Source organism: Oryctolagus cuniculus, chromosome 1 (assembly GCF_051225735.1).
Source record: "Oryctolagus cuniculus isolate XC-2025 breed Fujian yellow rabbit chromosome 1, ASM5122573v1, whole genome shotgun sequence".
NCBI lineage: Eukaryota > Metazoa > Chordata > Mammalia > Lagomorpha > Leporidae > Oryctolagus > Oryctolagus cuniculus.
Genome location: NC_142867.1, coordinates 236,716,803 through 236,732,475, shown reverse-complemented (window position 1 = coordinate 236,732,475; position 15,673 = coordinate 236,716,803). Strand labels below are relative to the sequence as shown.

Sequence of the window (15,673 nt, the reverse complement as noted above, 5' to 3'; positions counted from 1 at the left end):
CCGCCCGTTATTCTGCGTGCAGGGGCCACTGCGCGCCGCCCACCTCGGGAGCCTCAGGCTGGGCCCGCAGGTGCGGCACAGACAGCGGCGGAGGGCGAGAACCAAACGTCGGTGACCCTAAGACGCACACGCAGACCATAGAGACCCGCAGGCCCTACAAAACTCGACACAGTATCTTCCAAAAATACTTTTTACAGTACTTTAAATAATTTACAAAGAGCTACAAAAGTCATATTTACTGGGACACATCTGTTAAATAAAAACCTCGTCTCGCGTTAGCGTACACGTATGTGGGGCCCACCGAGGGCCGCAGGTGTCGCCCGCGCACAGGTGGGCACGCGCACCTGCCTCCCGCACCAGGGACAGCCCCACAGCTGCCCTTCACGGCCGCGCCCCCACCCCGTCCTCCACGGAGGCGTCGCTCAGCTCGCTGGCGTCGCTGCCCAGGGCCTCCGGGTCCTGGGGGTCGGTGTTGCCAGCCCCGGGCCGATACCGCAGGTCTGCACAGGGCCCGCCCGAGCCCGAGCCCCTCCTGTCCTGGGAGCTGAGCCCGGCCTGCGCCTTCCTTCCAGGCCAGGGCCCGGCTTCCTTCCCCAGCAGGTGCGAGCCCCCGAACACGGGGCTGTGGCCGGCCGGGGCCTCCCGGAAGGCAGAGAAGCGGGGGCTCTGCAGCGGCAGCCCCAGGTGGGCACTGAAGAGGCCGGGGTGCTTGCCCCCCCAGGACACGCCCCTCCCAAAGTGGAACAGCTGGGTGGACAGCAGGGGAGAGAAGCCGGAGAAGGACGGGCCCTTCCTGGGGTCCAGCGTGAGCCCCAGGGGGCCCCGGGCCGGCCCCTCGGCCCCCTTCTCCTTCTCACCCCCGAGGCCCACGGTCCACGCCGAGCCCTTGCCCTCTGAGCTCAGCGCCCACGGGCTGGGCAGCCTCGCCGGGTGGGCAAAGTCGCTCCAGGGCAGCGGGAGGTCGGCCTGGGGCCCTGGGCTGGGGGTCAGCAGGCTGCGGCTCCCGTAGCTCACGTGGAAGGTCCCCCCGGCGCCTCTGGCCTCGCTGCCCGCTTTCGGCAGCTGACCGGGAGCGCCGTCGGAGGCCGCGGGCTCCGCCCCTCGCGGGCTCTGGTCTTTGTGGACGTAAATGCCGCTCCTGCTCCCGGGAGACCCCTTGGCAGAGACCACCCCGCTGGCACTCCTGGGGGCCGCCGGCGCGCAGCCGGCCAGAGCAGCGGTGAGGCCGGGGCCCAGCTCGGCCAAGGGGGCGCCCTTCCCGCCCTGGGCAAAGAGGCTGGCGGAGCCGAGCGCGCCCCTGGCCCTCTGGCTGCGCGTGCACACGCCGGGCTGCGGGGCCGGCGTCCCTGTCCCTAGAGCGAGGGGGCCCCCGGCCGGCATCTCGCAAGTGCCCGCCGCCGACTCCCTGGCCTTCTCCGCCAGGAACTTCCTGATCTCCAGTTCGATGCTATCGTCGCTGTCCACTGAGCTGGTGTCCTCGGACACGGCCGGACGCGGCCGGTCCCGGGCTGCCGCCTCGCCGGAGCTGGGGCTCCCCCTGGAGGAAGCCCGGCCCCTCGGCCGGGACACGGGGCCGGCGCCCTCGCCTGCCGAGGCGGCCTCGGGCCGGGTGCAGGCGCTCGGGGGCTTCCGGCGGCAGGGGGAGGGGCAGCTCTTGAGCACCTGTGGGCTCTGCTCCCCGCAGCCCCTCGCGGGGCCGCCCAGCCTGTCCGAGAGCCGCGCCTCGGGGGTGCTGAACCGGACCTTCTTCCTGCCCGTGGCCCGGGGGTCCCTGCCTCTCTTCCTGAGCTTCCGCTTGGACCGCAGCAAGTCCTTGATGGCCGTGTCCAGGTCCTCGTCGCTGTCCAGCGAGCTGCTCTTGTCCTGGGAGCCCTCCTTCTCCTCTGCCCTCCCGGGACCGGGGGACGCCTGCGGGTCACTGAGCCGGGCGGCCCTGCAGGGCGCAGGCTGGCCCGAGGCCTCGTCCTCTCGCGGGAGCTCGCCGCCGGCCCACCCCTGGCCGGGCAGGTCCTGCCCGTGCTGGCCGGGCTGCGCTCTGCCCGGGCCGAGGCCGGCACCCTGGCCGCCGTCCCTCGGCTCCCTGGTTTTCTTGGGCGCCGGAGGCCTCAGGGAGCTGCCACAGCCTCGGCGCTTCCTCCTGCAGCTCAGCGGCAGCTCCGGGGGCCTGGGGAGCGGGGTCTTGGGGTCCCCGGGCTGGCTGTGCGGGCCCTGGGTGGGCTGTGGGCCGCCCTCGGCTCTGGCGAGCAAACTCCCAGCCTGGGCCTTGAGGGCCAGGAACGCCCGGATCTCTTGCTCTATGCTGTCGTCGCTGTCCACGGAGCTGCCGTCGCCGCCGTCGGCGTGGGAAGGCACGTCTGGGGGGCGGAGGAGCAGGCTGGCGGGCGGCCGGGTGCCGCTCCCCTCCCCGGGGGCGGGCAGGATGGCCTTGGAAATGTCCAGGATGGCTTCGGCACACAGGAGCTCGGCGGACGCGTCGGCACGGCAGCAGGGGGGCGCGGCAGCTCTGCCGGCCCTCGGGATCCTGGTCGGGGGGCCGGGGTCCGCAGCCTTCACGGAGCCCTGCTTCTTCTTGCCGGGCGTTCTCCGGTGGGTTTCGGGCAAGCCGGGCCTGGCGGCGCTGCTCCCGCCGTCGGTGGGCGGGCCCCCGCCGGCCTGCCTCCGGGTCTTCTCGAGCTGGTACAGCTGGATGGCCTCCTCGATGCCGTCGTCGCTGCTGGAGTCGCAGGCCGCCGGGGCCGGGGCCGAGCTCTGGGCGCGCGGCGGCCTCCGCCCGGCCCCGCCTCTCGGCTGCGCTGCCTCGGCCCGCAGGCCCCGGGGCTGCCCGTTCGCCTTGGCCCACCGCGGAGCCTTGCGGAAGACGAACTCCCTGGAGGCTCCCGCCGGGTCCGGCCGAGCCGGGGGCGCCGCCCTCCCGGCCGGCTCTCTGCCGGGTCTGCTGGTGGACCGGGCCGGGCTCTCGCCGGGGTCCGGGCTCCTGTCCGCGGCCCCCTCGCCTCTGTGCGTCTCCTGCTGTCTCTTCTGGCGCAGGAACTGCTCGATTTCCGCCCGGATGCTCTGTTCGAAGGAGTCGTCGCTGCTGACGCTGGCCGGGGACGCCGAGCCCCGGTCCTCGCCGCCCGGGTCTGGGCAGGGGGCGGCCGCGGCGGCGCCGGGCGCGGGTTCTGGTTTGCAGCTCCCGGCGTGCTGTGCGGCTCCAGCCCTGGCCCTCAGGTACTCCTGGATGGCCTCCTCGATGTCCCGGTCCACGGAGTCATCGCTGTCGGGATCCGGCGCCGCCGGCTCCAGGCCGCAGGCGGCGAGCAGGGGCTGCTGCCCGTGGCGCGCGGGCGGCCTGGCCTGGGGGCCCCGCTCGGCTCTGTGGCTCCGGGGCGCGGCCGGCTCGTGGCTCACGCCGCGCTGCAGCGAGCTGATCACCATGCGCACCCTGGCGCTCACCGAGGCCCTCGCGACGGCGGCTTCCGGCTCCGAGAAGCACCCGGGAAACCTAAAGGCCTCCCATTTGGAGCGCAGCGCCGCCACCGGGGGTGCGTTCATGAGGAACATGCTAGCGGGCGGCGCGGGGGCGGCACATGCTGCAGAGGGGGGCCGGCACGCGGGTGGACGCGGGGCCACGGGGCCTCGGCTGGCACAGCGGAGCCACCCAGCCCGCGACACGCAGCCCCCTCCTCTCTGCACCAGGGCGGCAGAGGCTTCCGCTAGCTCCCAGCGGGGACACGGGGTCTGCGGCTTCACGATCCAGGGTTAGGGCGCCTCAGCCCACTCTCCACCGACCAACGGCTCCTGAAAGACAAAGACACACGCCGTGAGCCACGCGGGAAAGGATCGCCCCCAGCGCCTTCCGTTCTCGCTGGTGCCGAAGCCTTGTCACGTTAAAATGTCAGGAGTGCAGGGGCCGGTGTCGTGGCGCAGCGGGTTAACGCCCTGGCCTGCAGTGCCGGCATCCCATATGGGCGCCGGTTTGAGTCCCGGCTGCTCCACTTCCCATCCAGCTCTGCTGTGGCCTGGGAAAGCAGTGGAGGATGGCCCAGGTGCTTGGGCCCTGCACCCACGTGGGAGACCTGGGAGAAGCTCCCGGCTCCTGGCTTCGGATCGGCCCAGCTCCAGCCACTGTGGCCATGTGGGGAGTGAACCAGGGGATGGAAGACCTCTCTCTCTCTCTCTCTCCCTCCCTCCCTCTCTGACTTTCAAATAAATAAATAAATCTTAAAAAAAAAGACATAGATTGTGAGGGTCTCCTGGGCCACCCCATCATTTTCAGCTGATTAGCAAAGAAGCTGCTGTCCCAAACTCGGTCACCTGTGCATCGTCCACGCTGGGCGGTCACTTCACGGTCTCCCCATCCCCGACAGACTGTGGGGGCCCCAGTAGAGCCACTGGGCGGGTCCTGGGGACCGGCTGGTAAGGGCCTTTTCAGGGACGCCCGGGGACATCGCAGACAGCACCAGCGCCTCACGGAGCACCAGCCGCACCACGGGCCTGACCCCACCCCGTCCCCCCGCGCCCCAAAACCGCAGCACACAGCCATTCGGATGCGGGGCAGGGAAACCGAGCTCCCCGAAGCTGGCCCCTGTGGGGCTGGGGGGGGGGTGGGGCCGGCCCTGGCGGGTCTGCGCCTGTTGTGGGCCCCCTGCCCCAGGAGCCCTCCCTCCCCAAAGCTCGCATGGGGTGTTTACCTGGCCTGGGGGCCCTGGCCGGACGTGGCCACACGGCGCAGCCAGAATCACCAGGAGTGCGCCACACACGCCCAGCTGCAGGCACCGCTCGTGGGGACGCGCGGCCTAAGAGCTCACTGCAATTCCCAGAGGTCCACGGGCGGAGACGGCGGCCAGCGGCGCTCCTGGGCGGTCTCCGCTGCCCCACGGGCACCCGGCCGCATCCTCTGCCGGCTTCGGACGGGACCTCTGGCTGACGCCCGAGCGACGGCTCCTAACTTATTGTGGAAAGAGACAGCATTCACCGGAGGGCTGGGAATCGAACTCCCACAGAACCTCCCCCCCCCCCCCCCCCCGCACCGGTTCCTGGCAGGCCTGCGGGGGGAGCCACGTGTGGGGCGTGGCGCACGCACCACCTACCTGCCACCACCTCCCTCCACAAAACCCAGCCCAGCTCACACCCGCGAACCACCCACTGTGACAATCCAGAGCCCAGGAACAAGGCGGGAAAGGGGGAGAGGTCCCCCTGGGGGGAGCTGCCCCCTGGGAGGAAGGTGTGACCCGGGCCAGGGGCTCCCCCTTGTCAAACCACGGCCTTGCACCTGCTCCCCACACCTCGCAAATCTGAGACAGGGAGGGCGGCACCTGGGTCCCTGTCCACTTGTCTGTGCCAGACGAGCGGCTGGGGGCCGCTGTCCTCAGCTCCGGGGGTCCCAGAGGCTGGGCCTCTCCAGCCCACCGAAGGGGCGTGGGCCGGCACTCAGCTCCCAGCCTCAGGCACAGCGCCGCCACCGCTCCCCCCTCCCCGCAGAAGGGGGCGGGGCACCTGCACCTGGGGCTCACCCCCGACCACCGGCGGCTGCGCCCTGTGTGCGGGCGCCGCGGGGGCTCCTCGCCCTGCCTGGGGGGGCGCTCCCCCCAGACTGCGCCCTCCGCCAGCAGGGTGGGCACCTCCCCCGGGAAGGTCAGGCCTGCGCCCCCCGGGAGGCTCTCCCCTGGCATCCCAGCGCCGGCGGCCCTCCCGGAAGCTCCGCCCGGCGCAGGGCGTGAGCCGCAGTCCCGAGGCCCGCAGGCCTCGGCCGTTCCGGATGGCAGGGGCCGCCCGGGGCGAGGCCAGGAGCCCCCGCCGCGGGCCCCCACCTGCGCCTCACCTGGCGCCCGGCCGCGCCCGCCGACTCTCGAGGAACACGGGGAGCGCGCGGGGGCGGGACCCGGGGCCACGACCCCCGCCGGGGCAGCGAGCAGTCCCCCGGCGCCCGCGCCGCCCGCCGCGGCCTGTACCGTCCCGCGGCGCCTGCCCGCTCACCTCGGCCGCGCCCCGCGCCCCGCGCCCGCGTCCCGGGGGAGGCGGCGGGGCCAGCGCGCTCCGCCCTCGGCCCGGGCGCGGGGAGGGGGCCGGGGGCGTCCGGCCGGGCCACCGCCTCCCCGCGCACCGCCGCCGCCGCCCCTCGCCGGGGCGCGCCGTGGGCAGCGCGGCAGGGGCGGGGCCGGCGCCGGGGGCGGGGCGACCCCCGCGCCCCCTCCCCGCGACCTACCCTGGGCGGCGGCGGCGGCCGCGCTCCGGAAGCCGTGCCCGTGGCTGGGCATCATGGGAATGGCACGGCCGAGTTCCGGGGGAGGCGCACGGCCCGGCCGGACCCCCGCCCGCGAGAGCGCGCCCACCTGCGTCCGCGCGGCCGCCCGCGCCGCGCGGGGTGGGTCCGAGGCCGGGCAGCGCGCGCGGTGGCGGGGTGGGGGTTCCTCCGCGCGCGCCCCGGGGCCGGCCCCGGCCTCTCGGTCCTCCCGCCCGGCCCAGCGCGCGTCCTCTGCTCCAAGTTTGTGTGCGGCGCGGGGCTGACCCCCGCGGGCCCCCCGCGCTGCCTTTGGCCTGGGTGTGAGGACCCCGACGCGCCTCAGACTTAGAAGGGGCCGGGGGCCGAGAGTGGGGAGAATGGCCCGCGCAGGGTCGCGCGCGCCGGAACCGCGGGAGGGGGCGGACCCCGCCCGCACACCTGCGGGGACGGAGCGGGGGAGGGCGCCCAGGACCCTTGCCCGCCCTCGGGTCGGTGGCCTGGCTGGGCAGCGCGGAGGTGGGCACAGAGCGGGCAGGGCCGCAGCCTGGGGCACGGGGCTTCAGCGCCTCTGGGCGCCCCGGGGTGCGGGCGCATTGCGCTCACGCGACGTCGTGGCCCGCAGAGCGCGCGGGGGTTCCCCGTGTTTATTCACAGTTTCCCCGAGCAGGGCTGAGATGCGCAACTTTGATGAGCCGGCTTTGGAGGATTTCCCAACTGCTCTCTGCCAGGAGGCCCCGGGAAGGCGGCGCCGGCCGCGGTGCTGGCCCGGCTCCGTGGGCCCCCCGGTCTCCGGCCGCCCACGGGAGAACGGGCTTTTCTTTGCCTGCTGGCCGGGAGGGGCCGCTGTTGTGTCCTTGGAAAGTTGCTAGTGGGCCGTGTGCCTTTTTTTTTTTTTTTTTAACATTTATTTATTTGAAAGTCAGAGTTACAGAGCGAGAGAGACACACAGAGAGAGAGGGAGGTCTCCCATCCTCTGGTTCACTCCCCAGATGGCCGCAGCGGCTGGAGCTGGGTCAGGCCGAAGCCAGGAGCTTCTTCCGGGTGTCCCGTGCCGGTGCAGGGGCCCAGACACTTGGCCATCTTCCACTGCCCTCCCAGGCCACAGCAGGGAGCCGGGCAGGCGGTGGAGCAGCCGGGACTGGAACTGGGGCCCGTGGGGGATGCCGGCCGCTGGGTGTCTTTTTCATGACCTGACGGCTTCTGCCGCTGAGGGTCGCCCTGGGGGTCCGTGCCCTGGGCTTCTCGTTCCCCGCTTGGGTTCGCCGTCTGTCTGTGCGCTGTCTGCTGTGATCCCTGTACCGAGCTCGTTTTAACCAGACTTTCTCTCGTGGTTCCTGGCTTTGGCGCCGGGCCTGGGACGGCCGTCACTGACCTGAGGTTTCACCGGCCTAACCCCCGAGTGTCAGAGGGAGAGAGCGGAGGACGAGGCCGAGGGCCGGCCTGAGGGCGTGCGTGGGCCCACACGGCGGTTATCACGACACTGGGGCGCACAAGGAGGCAGCTGTGTGTCCCGGCACCCCTGGTGGGCGAGGGGCTGGTGGCACTGGGGACGCCTGCAGGCTCCCGGTCTCCAGGGCGGGCGCCGCCCGAGGCCACCTCCCTGCCTGTGGAGGTCAGGGACCCCCAGGGTCTCTGCACACAGCCCCTGGCTGCTGCTCTGGGGACAGGGACATCCCGGGGTGTCGCTCCCCCTCTTCGTGGAGGAACGACACAGGACCCTGCGCTGTTCTTTCGTCTGCTCGGCCCTCCCCGGGTTTGCTGCTGGTTCTTCCCGGGTTGGCTACTATCCCTTCCACCTCCGTGGAAGGGCAGTTCCCCCTGGCCGCATTCCCCACTTCCGCAGGGGAGCGGCACACCGCCGGCCGGGTCTCTCGGGGGCTGCACGGGTTCCCTTAGATGTTCCCCATAGATGTCCCTGGTGCATGCCGTCTCTCTCCTCCTTTATAGTCCTCTTCCGCCAATCCTAACTCGGCTGCCCACACGCCGAGTACGCTGCTCTCCAATCAGGAGCAAGTCCTACAGTTAATTGGTTGAACTGGAGGCAGCTGTGCGGAAGCTGTTTACTTCTCTCCCAGCGCCATATTGTGGGAGAGCAGATGCATAGAATAAGTCCTAATTCCAGTAACAGTCTAGTCCGGTTTGCTCCCCACACCGGGGGCCGGTCCTTGCGCCTCTCTGGGCCTCCGCCTGGCCGTGGGGGGGAGGGGCAGAGACGGTCGGGACTTTCTGTGGCCACTGTCCCCAGTGTCCAGGAGCATTGGCCGAAGGGCTGCCTGTCCACATCCATTTCCCCGGACTGAGTGAGCGGCCCCTGGCCCTGCTGGCCGGAAGGCCCTGCCGCGCTGTCCAGGGGCACAGGGCGCTGAGAGGCGGCCCCACTTCTACACCCCGGGGGTTCAGCCTTGACGACTTGTCCGCTTGTCCAAGCGAAGCCCCAGTGGCTGTGACGAGAGCTGCCCAGCGTGGACGATGCCCGGTGTGGGGGTGGGGCTAACGAGGGCAAAGCAGGCTGCGTGTGGCCCTGTCCGGGTGCGGCCTTGTCCGGGTGCTGTTGCCAGGCAACCTGGAAGCTGGCGGAGTCCCAGCCCCTCTTGGTGGGCCAGTCCTCAGCAGGTGACCGCTCTGGGGAGCGGCCTGCAGGGCGGGCGGGTGAGGAGGAAGGGGACCCTGTGTTGTGCTTGCATTTTCATTTTTTTTTAATTTTTTTAAAGATTTACTTATTTGAAAGGTAGAGTTACAGAGAGACAGACAGATCTTTCATCCTCTGGGCCAATCCGAAGCCAGGAGCTTCCTCCAGGTCTCCCACGCAGGTGCAGGGGCCCAAGCACTTGGTCCACCCTCCACTGCTTTCCCAGGCCACAGCAGGGAGCTGGACAGGAAGTGGAGCAGCCGGGACTCGCACCGGCACCCACCGGGCCCGTTTGTGAGAAGTGTTCTCACTGCTTATCACCGCTTAGCTCGAGTTCTGGAGGCCGCGTCTGGCCCGGCGGAGGGCGTCCCAGGGTCTCCTCCTCGCAGGCTACCCCACGACCTGGTCTGAGCCCCGAGACTTCCAGCTGTGCCTGGATCGGGCTGGGGTGTCCCTTAAGAGTGCACCTGCTGGCTTCCTGTCTCACCTGCGTTCCCGTCATGCTCCTGGCCGCTCTGTCACGTGACCATGACCAGAGGCTGCATCAATCGGGATTGTAAGTGAAATATACTTTTTATTAAGAATAAATTGTTGGGGCCGGCGCTGTGGCGTAGCGGGCGAAGCCACCGCCTGCAGTGGCTCTCTCTCTCCCCTCTCTCCTCTCCTCTCTCCCCCTCTCTCCTCTCTCTCTCTCTCCCTCCTCTTTCCCTCCCTTCCTCCCTCCCTTTCTCCCTCCCTCCCTCCCTCCCTCCCTCCCCCCATCCCACCTTCTCTCTTTGTGTAACTCTTTCAAATACATAAATCTTTAAAAAAAGAGGATAACGTGTATTTACTTGAGAGGCTGCTGTCCACTGCTCCCCCCCGTGTCTGCAGCAGCCGGGAGCTCCGTCCGGGTCCCCCATGCGGGTGCAGGGCCCAGGCCGCCTCCCAGGTGCTGCTGGCCGTGCGAGCGGAGCCAGGGCTGCAGCCCAGGCCCGGTGGTCGGGGCCCCTCTGCCTGTGTTCCCTCCGCAGCCCCCAGCCCCGGAGTGTTGCCATGGCGACAGGGCACAGCCCAGGGCCCCTCCCAGAGGCCTCTCTGCGGTGAGTCGGGGGTCACAGGTCTGACACCGCCTGCCTCCAAGGGGGGAGACGGGTCCCACATCACACGGGAGGGGAACTGGGAGACGTGCACGTGTGTATCTGCGTGGGCGTGATTGTGCGTGTATACGTGTGCATGTGTGTGTGATGCACACCTGCGTATGCAGTGCATGTGTGTGCACGCACATACGTGTACGTGTGTGCACATACGTGTATATTGTGTGTGCGTGTGCACGGCATCGCCCTTGATTGCTGGAGACTCCGAGCTCCTGGGCACCAGAGCTGTGTTGGGGGGCAGCGGGGCTTCCTGTGACGGCACCCAAAGCCCGACCCTGGGGGCCCCCCTGCGGGTTCTGCACTGTGGGTGGGGACAGAGGGGGCGCCCTTCCCGTGGCAGGGCCTGGCTGGGCGTGTGCGGTGGGTGTGGCCGGGCGGTGCTGTTCCCTCAGCTCTCCCCGGGAAGCCGCCTGCCTGCACTCGGGCGTTTTTGCAGCCTGTGGCTTCCTGCCCCCGCTGGGGGAGCCCCCACGGGGACGTCCACCTGCCCCAGGGCTGCCCCTGCAGGGCCCTGCTGGGGAGCCGGTGGGGGTCGCGGGTGAGCATCCTCGGGGTGACCAGCAGGACAGCGGGAAAGCCCGGCACGTGGCTCTTAGCTCGGGAGCCCGAGAGAAGGAGACGCTAACCCAGGGCCCGGTAGCTGAGCGGGGAGACAGCCGGGTGCTGGAACCCCTGGACAGAGGCCCACGGGCCCTGCCTGTGTCCACGGGCCCGAGGACGCTGCGTGCAACCAGCTGGGTTCCGTGTCAGAGGCGGGGGTTGGGGGCAGTGGGTTTTGCACCAGAGGCTCAGGGGTCGGCTTTGGGGGCAGCTGGGGGGAGGCGGCGACCCTCAGGCTTGGTGGGGGCCGAGCCCAGGGTGTCTGAGGCCTCTGCCCCAGGGCCAGGAGGGCGGGGGATCCAGGCAGCGGCCGCCTGGCTCTGGAGGAGGGGGCAGGTGTGCAGGCACCGGGACTCCCGCTCCTCACGCTGGGAGCGTTGCCGCGGCCGCCGACAGCCCCCCTACACCTGCCCCTGCCCACCCCTGCAGGGCCGCCCACGGCCTCACACGGGAGACCCCGGGCCTTCATGGGGACACCCAGGAGGGAGGGACATCCACGCGGGTTCCTGCCCCTGCAGTCTCCCTGGGGGTCTTTGTCCTCAGGCCCTGGGGGTTGGAGTCGTCCGTTGTGAGCCCACTGGGTCTTCCTCATTTTATTTATTTAAGAAGTTTTGCTTGTTGTGATGAATGACTTCACAGGATGTTTTATTTTTATAATGTTTTTATTTATTTATTTTTTTTTTGTAAAAAGGGGCTGGCACTGTGGTGCAGTGGGTTAACGCCCTGGCCTGCAGTGCTGGCATCCCATACAGGTGCCGGTTCTAATCCTGGCGGCTCCACTTCCGATCCAGCTCTCTGCTGTGGGCTGGGAAAGCAGTGGAGGGTGGACCAAGTGCTTGGGCCCCTGCACCCGCGTGGGAGACCCAGAGGAAGCTCCTGGCTCCTGGCTTCAGATCAGCCCACTCCAGCCGTTGTGACATCTGGGGAGTGAACCAGCGGATGGAAGACCTCTCTCTCTCTCTCTCTCTCTCTTTCTACCTCTTAAATAAATAAATGAAATCTTTTTTTTAAAAAAAGATTTATTTACTGATTCAAAAGGTGGAGGTACAAAGAGAGGGGAGAGAGAGAGACAGAGAGAGAGAGAGAGAGAGAGAGAGAGGTCTTCCATCCGCTGGTTCACTCCCCAGATGGCTGCAACGGCCAGAGTGGGGCGCTCCGTCCGGGTCGCCCACGCGGGGCATCTCCCACTGCTTTCCCAGGCCACAGCAGGAGCTGGATCGGGAGTGGAGCAGCTGGTGCCCCTGTGGGATGCCGGCACCACAGGCAGTGGCTCAGCCCACTCTGCCACGGCGCCAGGCCCCGAGGGTTTTTTTTTTTTTTAATAAAAAGTTTTCTTTATTTGAAAGGCAGAGTGATACAGGGAGAGATGGTTCATTTGGCAAATGCCCACAACAGCCAGGACTGGGCCAGGCTGGAGCCAGGAGCCAGGAGCTCCATCCGGGTCCGGCAGGAGCTGGGTGCTTCGGCCGCCGCCTGCTGCCTCCCAGGCGCCTCAGCAGGAAGCAGGGTCAGAGGCGGAGGAGCCGGGAGCACAGAACCAGCGCCGGGACGTGGGACGTGGGGGGCTGGGCCTGACCCCCTGTACCGGGACTCCGCTCCCCTTGGCTTTTCCTCCTAAGACGTGGCTACCTGGAAGGCGGCGCGGTGGGAAGAGAAGGAGAGGCAGATTCACTGGCCCACTGGCTCACGCCCCAGATGCCCGCAACAGCTGGGGCTGGGCCAAGTCAGGCCAGGAAGCAGCGTTCCGAGTGCCAGTGACCCAAACCCCTGAGCCATCGCCCGCTGCCTCCCAGGCTGTGCGTTAGCCGGGAGGGGCTGCGGGGGCCCCCAGCAGCGACTCGACCCTGGTGCCACATCCTGGCCCCACTGGGTCGTCTCAGGGGGGCCTCCGCGCAGAGTCACTTCCGGTGCTGTCCAGGACTCTGGCGCCGGGGCTCCTGGGCCGGGGGAGGGGAGGAGGGCAGAACAGGGCTTCTGCTCCAGGGGCGCCGGGGACACAGCTCCGCAGTGCCTGGGCAGCAAGAGGAACGGAAGCCGCCGCGGGCCAGGGGCACTGCAGAGGTGCTGGGAGCCCGAGCGGCCTGGGAAGAGCCGCGAGGTCAGGTGTGGACGAGGGCAGCACTGCCCAGGCGTCCCGGCCGGCTCCTCTGTGCGCCGCTGAGATGGGCGGGCAGGCGTCCAGGCTGGGCGCCTCAGACCCGGGGGGGGGGCACTGGGCGAGGGTGGGACCCGCATGGAGTAAAGGCAGCAGCCCCTGGTGCCTGAGGGGAGGGGGGGGGGCGACCTCCCCACCCCGCGGCTGGGAGCGCAGGAGACAGAGCCGCTGCCTGGGTGGCCGGCGTCCCCGGGCCCCGGGCCCCGTGCCGAGGGCAGCTGCACTGTGTTTGGGGTGCGTGTCCTGGGCCCCCCGGGCTCCCACTTTGGGGAGAATCTCGGCCCTGACAGCAGCTCCTGGTACCGCAATGAGCTGGAGCGACGTGGACGGGACCGAGGCCCCTTCCCTCCTCTCCGCATGTGCGCTGGGGGTCGCCTGCACGGATCCTCTCCCCCTCAGTCCCTGGCGGCGGGCGCCCTCCTGCCGGTCACTCCAAGAGATCCGTGGCAAAATACAGAGTGGACCCCTCGTGCCTGAGCGTCGTGGTTCAACCCACGAGTAACTTGAAGTCGTGAGGTCTCAATAACGCATAGTTTTAAATTTATGTATTTGAAAGGCAGAGATACAGAGAGAGGATGAGCTGGAGTTTTGTCTGTCTGCTGGTTCACTCCCCAGATGGCTGCAACAACCAGGCTGGGCCAGGCTGAAGCCAGGACAGGAGCTGCCCGCCCCGGGTCTCCCACACGGGTGCAGGGGCCCAATCACCTGGGCCACCTTCCGCTGTCTTCCCAGGCCACAGCAGAGAGCTGGGGTGGAAGTGGAGCAGCCGGGACTGGAACCGGTGCCCATATGGGATGCCGGTACTGCAGGAGGAAGCTTGGCCTTCTGTTGATTGATTGATTGATTGATTTCTTTTTGGAGGCCTAACCTTCTAAGCCACAGACAGGCCCCGGGGTCTGGATAAGATTCAAAAACAAATCGAACGGTTTTGGAGACAACAGACTCGCCGAGTTCTGCGGTTTTCCTGCCCACGGGAGCGGCTCTGTCTCGTGTAAATGTTTCCAGGGCAAATGGGACAGGGTGGCGGGCTCAGAGGGTCCCTGTGAGCCGCGTGCAGCCACTGACCCCTGACAAGGAGGGAGGAGCAGCCCCTAGGTGTGGGCAGAGGGGGCGGGGCCTGGTGCCACTGGGGAGGTGGCCAGCAGCACCGGTGCGGCCAGGAGCAGGAGGGCGGGAGGGAGCGAGGGCAGAGCCGAGTGGCCGCGCGTACCCGGAGCCCTGAGCTGTGCGAGGCGGCGCCCTGTGACCGGGAGGCGGCTTCTCGGGCCGGAGAGGGCTTCCTGCGCGCGCCTGACCGCAGCCGTGCGGCCTGGCCGGAGTTCACGCAGCATCGAAGGAAGCCAGCGCGGTTTCCTCGCGGCCCCAGCCCCGCCCCCACCTCTGGCTCCTCTGCCCACGGCAGCAGCGTCCACTGCTCCGCTGGCCAGGCTCCTGGCTGCAGCAGCCTTGGCACAGACGAGACACTGACACGGCAAACACGCGGCCGGCTGGGTGCTCGGCTCCGGGTGTCCCGTGTGGCCTGGGTCCCAGTCCCGGCCCAACTCCCAGCCACCTGAAAACGCACGCCTGGGAGGCAGCAGGTGACAGCTCGGGTTCTTGGGGTCCCTGCCACCCACCTGGGACCTGGCCTGGGTGTGGGCCCAGCCCCGGCTGCTTTGGGCTTTTAGGGGAACGAACCTACCCTTGGAAGTTCTGCTTTCAAGTAAGGACAAGTCCCGGGCGCACGCAGCTGCAGGCGTCCTGCGGGGGCGTGTCCAGAGCGGTCGCCGGCTTCTGCTCGTCCTCATAGCATTCGTGAGGGCGGTGGTGCCAGGGCTGGTGGCGGCTGGTCCTGGCCGGTGTTTGCCGCCTTGCCCTGTGGCTGTGGGGGTCTCTGTTGAGAGGCAGACCCGTTGCATCCGGTGGGGAGCCCAGGAAGCAGGCTTCCCGAGTGAGGCTCGGGGTGCGGGCTGACCACTCTGTGGGCCAAGCCCAGCGTGGATGGCTTGCACAGGTGCACGGGAGGGCCGGGGCGGCTGTCGGAGAGGCAGGGTCAGCCTCCCGCTCCCGGGTCCCTGCGCTGGCCACCTTAGAAACACCGACCTGTGTCCCCCCGTGCCTGGGAGGCCGCCTGGGTCCATCTTCTATTTATTTATTTTAGATTTATTTGTTTATGTGAAACTCAGGGTTACAGAGAAAGAGAGAAGGGGGCGGGGGAGAGGTCTTCCATCTGCTGGTTCACTCCCCAAATGACCGCAGTGGCTGGAGCTGGGCTGATGGGAAGCTTCATCCGGGTCTCCCATGCAGGTGCAGGGCCCAAGGACTTGAGCCAGCTTCTACCGCTTTCCCAGGCCACAGCAGAGAGCTGGGTCAGAAGTGGAGCGGCCGGGACTGGAACCTGTGTCCGTATGGGATGCCAGCTCTCCACGGCGACTTTACCGGCTATGCCACAGCACCAGCCCCCTGTCTGGGAGCTGGGCTGGGCCCCATGTATGCCAGGCTGTGGGGCCAGAAGGTCCGGGTCCCTCCTGCTCTGCTTGGTGCCTCCCTCAGGCCCGGGGGCTCCTGGCTCCCCACCCGCGGGGCCGAGTGTGGGTGGTGAGAGCCTCCGCCGACTTCTGCTGGATCTGTCTGTGCTCGTGGGCCCGGGGCTGCGACCGGCAAGGGGCTGTGACTGGCCCGGGGCTGTGACCGGCAAGGGGCTGTGACTGGCCCGGGGCTGTGACCAGCAGGGGCTGTGACTGGCCCTGGGCTGTGACCGGCACGGGGCTGTGACTGGCCCGGGGCTGTGACTGACGCGGGGCTGTGACCAGCAGGGGCTGTGACCGGCCCGGGGCTGCGACCGGCAAGGGGCTGTGACTGGCCCGGGGCTGTGACCAGCAGGGGCTGTGACCAGCAGGGGCTGTGACCGGCAAGGGGCTGCGACCGGCACAGGGCTGTGACCAGCAGGGGCTGCGACTGGCCCGGGG

At 68.8% G+C, this 15,673-nt stretch overlaps 1 protein-coding gene across 7 annotated transcripts; it reads right to left on the bottom strand.

Annotated features, from left to right (window-relative positions):
• Positions 1-176: 176 nt before the first annotated feature.
• Positions 177-8,134, bottom strand: PPP1R26 (protein phosphatase 1 regulatory subunit 26). 7 transcript variants are annotated; one of them, XM_089322576.1, is made up of 4 exons: positions 5,804-6,150; positions 4,674-4,930; positions 4,297-4,406; positions 177-3,780 (listed from the first exon to the last, which is right to left on the bottom strand). In XM_089322576.1, exon 4 carries the CDS (start codon positions 3,541-3,543, stop codon positions 382-384), a length of 3,162 nt encoding a protein of 1,053 aa, XP_089178702.1. In that variant the 5' UTR covers positions 3,544-3,780; positions 4,297-4,406; positions 4,674-4,930; positions 5,804-6,150; the 3' UTR covers positions 177-381. The 7 variants fall into 7 exon arrangements, with proteins under 7 accessions (XP_089178702.1, XP_069922798.2, XP_069922802.2 ...); XM_070066697.2 differs by lacking the exons at positions 4,297-4,406; positions 5,804-6,150 and adding an exon at positions 6,188-8,134; XM_070066701.2 differs by lacking the exons at positions 4,297-4,406; positions 5,804-6,150 and adding an exon at positions 6,188-6,211 and having other exon boundaries at positions 4,674-4,926.
• Between the last annotated feature and the right edge of the window lie 7,539 nt (positions 8,135-15,673).

Excerpts from the sequence above, each read along its gene's own strand:
- PPP1R26 (XM_070066697.2), bottom strand. The coding sequence starts at position 3,543 with ATGTTCCTCATGAACGCACCCCCGGTGGCGGCGCTGCGCTCCAAATGG.